General features: G+C 37.0%; 1 protein-coding gene across 1 annotated transcript in view; it reads right to left on the bottom strand.

The window, feature by feature from the left end:
* LOC130931843 (nuclear distribution protein nudE-like 1-B) overlaps positions 1-4,737 on the bottom strand; it is a 36,210-nt gene that overhangs the window by 1,361 nt on the left and 30,112 nt on the right. The window contains exons 4-7 of the mRNA XM_057860969.1: positions 4,557-4,705; positions 4,347-4,483; positions 4,116-4,283; positions 78-169 (exon numbers count right to left, since the gene is read on the bottom strand). Of these exons, the coding sequence (XP_057716952.1) occupies positions 78-169; positions 4,116-4,283; positions 4,347-4,483; positions 4,557-4,705 (546 nt within the window). The remainder of the gene's footprint in view (positions 1-77; positions 170-4,115; positions 4,284-4,346; positions 4,484-4,556; positions 4,706-4,737) is intronic.

Raw genomic sequence — 4,737 nt, 5'->3', positions numbered from 1 at the left:
CTTGCGAGGGAATAGACGGCAGTTATCGAACGGCGTTGGCGACGTCCGGATTTGGACGGAAGTGGACGAAGACCCACCCCGACTTTTCTGAGCAGGTCGCCCACGATGTTGAGTGCCGACATTCTGGCCGAAGGCGTGAGAGATGAGCTGCCGCAGCCGTTGGTTAGCGCTGACGGTATGAGGTACAAGACATTTATGACTCAAAAAGTAGGCAACTTTAACCGTTTTACAAGGCTAGAGATTGACCCATACAGTGAAGAAAATTAGTGTTTGACCCTGATACACATATATATATATTAGGGCAGTCAAACGATTAAAATTTTTAATCGTAATTAATCGCAATTCAAACCATCTGTAAAATATGCCATTTTCTTCTGTAAATTATTGTTGGAATGGAAAGATGGATATATACATTCAACATTCTGTACACAAGTACTGTATTTGTTTATTATAACAATAAATGAACAACATTAACATTCTGTAAAAGCGATCCATGGATAGAAAGACTTGTAGTTCTTAAAAGATAAATGTTAGTACAAGTTATAGAAATTTTATATTAAAACCCCTCTTAATGTTTTCGTTTTAATAAAATTTGTAAAATTTTCAATCAAAAAATAAACTAGTAGCTCGCCATTGCTGATGTCAATAATGGCACAATGCTTATTGTGCTGAAACCCATAGATTCAGTCGCACCCAAGCGCCAGCAGAGGGCGACAAAACACTAAAAAACACAAGTAACAAGTTGACATGACACGGTGCTGTCATTTTAATCTGTTTGAGAGGGGCATGTGCGTTAATTGCGTCAAATATTTTAACGTGATTAATTTAAAAAATTAATTACCACCCGCTAACGCGATACTTTTGACAGCCCTAATATATATATATTTGGGCTGTCAAACGATTAAAATTTATAATCGAGTTCATCACAGCTTAAAAATTAATTAATCGTATTTAATCGCAATTCAAACCATCTATAAAATATGCCATATTTTTCTGTAAATTATTGTTGGAATGGAAAGATAAGACACAAGAAGGATACATACATTCAACATACTGTACATAAGTACTGTATTTGTTTATTATAACAATAAATCAACAAGATGGCATTAACATTCTGTCAAAGCGATCCATGGATAGAAAGACTTGTAGTTCTTAAAAGATAAATGTTAGTACAAGTTATAGAAATTTTATATTAAAACCCCTCTTAATGTTTTCGTTTTAATAAAATTTGTAAAATTTTCAATCAAAAAATAAACTAGGAGCTCGCCATTGTTGATGTCAATTATGACACAATGCTCATTGTGCTGAAACCCATACAATCAGTCGCACCCAAACGCCAGCAGAGGGCGACAAAACACTATAAAACACAAGTAACAATCTGTGTGAGCGGGGGCATGTGCGTTAATTGCGTCAAACATTTTAACGTGAATAATTAAAATAATTCATTACCGCCCGTTGACGCGATAATTTTAATATAATTATTATGTGATTAACTTGAGATCCCAAACAATTAAAAATTTTAATCGAGTTAATCACAGCTTAAAAATTAATTAATCGTAATTACCGTATTGGCCCGAATATAAGACTGTGTTTTTGGCATTGAAATTAGACTGAAAAAGAGGGGGCCGCCTTATAATCGCGGTCTAGACTTTATACCCATTCACGACACTAGATGGCGCACATTATACCCATTCACGACACTAGATGGCGCCAGATATCATTGAAGCGATGTTCTGTCATGACAGATCTCAGCTACTCTCAAGTTTAACCAGTTTGCATTATCTTATTGCAATGTTTTTCCTTATTCAGATTTGTTTCAAGACGCCAGTTACAGTTAGACTTCACTTTGATGGTTAATGCAACTATTGCAATTTTGTTGTTTTATCACAACAGATTGGTTTATTTACATTTCAAAAACCCGAAGCCATTCATTTACTAATGTGATTGCACTTTAGTTTACATACAGTATTTAAATGTTCAGATATCAAGATTTGAATGAGGCAAAATAACATGCTTTTTCTCTCAAATATATTGTTATTATCATTTTTCAGATGTACTGTAATTATTTTCTGTATAAAAATTAATTTGGTGTTCAAAAAGTCTTTTTTCTAACTTGAGTCTTGAAAAAGAGGGGGTCGTCTAATAGTCAGGACTGTCTTATATTCGGGCCAAAACGGTAATCGCAATTCAAACCATCTCTAAAATATGCCATGTTTTTCTGTTAATTATTGTTGTAATGGAAAGATAAGCAGGAAAAATTGCATGGTGTTCAAATACTTATTTTCTTCACTGTATATCGGCTGGCCAATATATGGACTTTTTTACCCCAACATCAGCCATCGGCCAATTAACAAACAAAGAAATAAGCCGATAAAAAAGGGATTATGACTATAATGACTACTACAGAAAATATAATAAAACCTTTAAAAAAAGATTTTTATGAAAGTTGAATAGACTTCATAGTGATATTGACAGGACACATTCCCCAGACACTGCACCACACCTTCAAGAAGGGGGCCGTCCCACACTCCGCTTCAGTCAGTCGAAGTTATTCTCAAACACATGCATCGATCCAACGCCGGATTTAGGTTGAAAAAGTACGAAAGGCGTAGCGCATACAAACAGGAAGGATTGTCTCAGGAGTGATTTTTTTCGAGGATTCAAGGTAATTATTATATTTTTCATACCATGCAAGCATTTTGAAACGTGAAAAAAATCAATGGAGAAATTAACCGCTACAGCATTGGCGTCAAAAGTCGCAATATTTACAAAAAATAAATGCTAACTGCATGTTTTTTGTTTTTTTTTTGCTTTTAACCAAGAAACGAAACTGGTTTACGTTCATATCTATAAAGAACTCAGGGATTTAAGCATTTTTTCACAAGAATTTTCAATATAAAAAGCTCTTTGTGGTGATAAGGCGTAGCAGTACATTCGACATATTTACATAAAATAAATACTACCTGCCCGGTTCTTTGCTCTTAACAAAGAATCGAGACTGTTTTACGTCCGTATCTATAAAGAATTTAGGGTTTTACACATTTATTCACATGAGTTTTCAACATAAAAAGCTCTTTGTGGTGATAAGGTGGCTTAAAGACTAGCAACACATTCAACACATTTATGTAAAATAAATGCTAACGGCCCCATTTGTTTTGCTTTTAATCAAGAATCGAGACTGTTTGACGTCCATATCTATAAAGAAATCAGGGATTTAAGCCTTTAGTCACAAGAATTTTCAACGTAAAAAGCTCGTTTGTCTGTGTTTCCACTCGGTCAGCTTTGATGGAGATAGGCCCCCTATTAATCGGCCCCACGCCCTGTCAATATATTGTGAAGTCTATGGAAAGTTCTTATTCAGCAACTCATAAAAATGTGAATTCACTATCAAAACTATCCAAATTTGTATCTTATAAATAGGGCTGTCAAAATTATCACATTAACGGGCAGTAATTTTTAAAATAATCACGTTAAAATATTTGACGCATTTATCGCACATGCCCTGCTCAAACAGATTGTCATGTCCACTTGATACTTGATTTTTGGTGTTTCTTCGCCCTCTGCTAGCGCTTGGGTGCGACTGATTTTATGGGTTTCAGCATCATGAGCATTGTGTAATTATTGACATCAACAATGGCGAGCTACTAGTTTATTTTTTGATTGAAAATTTATTAAAAACATGAAGAGGGGTTTTAATATAACATTTCTATAACTTGTACTAAAATTTATCTTTTAAGAACTACAAGTCTTTCTATCCATGGATCGCTTTAACAGAATGTTAATAATGGTGATGCCATCTTATTGATTTATTGTTATAACAAGCAAATACAGTACTTATGTACAGTATGTTGAATGTATATATCAGTCTTGTGTCTTATCTTTCCATTCCAACAATAATTTACAGAAAAATATGGCATATTTTATAGATGGTTTGAATTGCAATTAATTACGATTCATTTTTAAGCTGTGATTAACTCGATTAAAAATTTTAATCGTTTGACAGCCCTACTTATAAATACACTGCTAAGATTAAGAATTACATCTACGTTACTATTAAAAAATACACAATTTGTTTCTATAAAGCACTAAATTTTCCTGAATGAAAAACTACTAACCTTTGGGTCCGCCAAAAGTATGCTCGGCGTTCTGTCCCACCGGCGTGGCGGGCAGCGAAATTGACGCCTGCACGGCCGAGTCGGCCTTGTCCGGATCCAGAGTGGGAGAGCTGGGCGCAGACATCCTGTCCGTCGTCCTCTCGCGCACCGCTAGTTCCTGTCGGAGGTCTGCGTAGAACGTCGGGGACGTCAGCCAGAGATCCGGCGCCGTAATTTGCGTCGCGTGGTTACCTCGCGCTTCGTCTTTGAGCCGCTGCACCGACACCAAGAGCGACTCCTTCTCATCCAGCTCGCTCTCCAGGAAGGCGTTTCTCTCAATGGCTTGGTTCAAGCGGCCCTCAAAGTCCTCCAGGGAGACGATGGTAGCCCTGCGCAGCAAAAATGGCATCAGCGAAACTCGTGGCCACCCGTTCGCTCGTTCGTTCATTTTCCAAGTGCCACCTTTTGGCCCTCTCCAAGTCATCGTTGGCTTGCTCCAGCTTGCGCACGGACTTGTGGAGCTGTTCCTTGATGCTTCGCGTCCGGCCGAGGTCATCCTCCAGAGTGGAGATCTGCTCGTAGCTTTGTGCGTACTGCTTCTCTAGTTTCTCCTAAAAAAAAGACGACAGCGAGGGAAAATCAT

Source organism: Corythoichthys intestinalis, chromosome 16 (genome assembly GCF_030265065.1).
Source record: "Corythoichthys intestinalis isolate RoL2023-P3 chromosome 16, ASM3026506v1, whole genome shotgun sequence".
Lineage (NCBI taxonomy): Eukaryota > Metazoa > Chordata > Actinopteri > Syngnathiformes > Syngnathidae > Corythoichthys > Corythoichthys intestinalis.
Note: the sequence above shows the minus strand (reverse complement) of the source record. Positions and strands in the feature narration are given on the sequence as shown.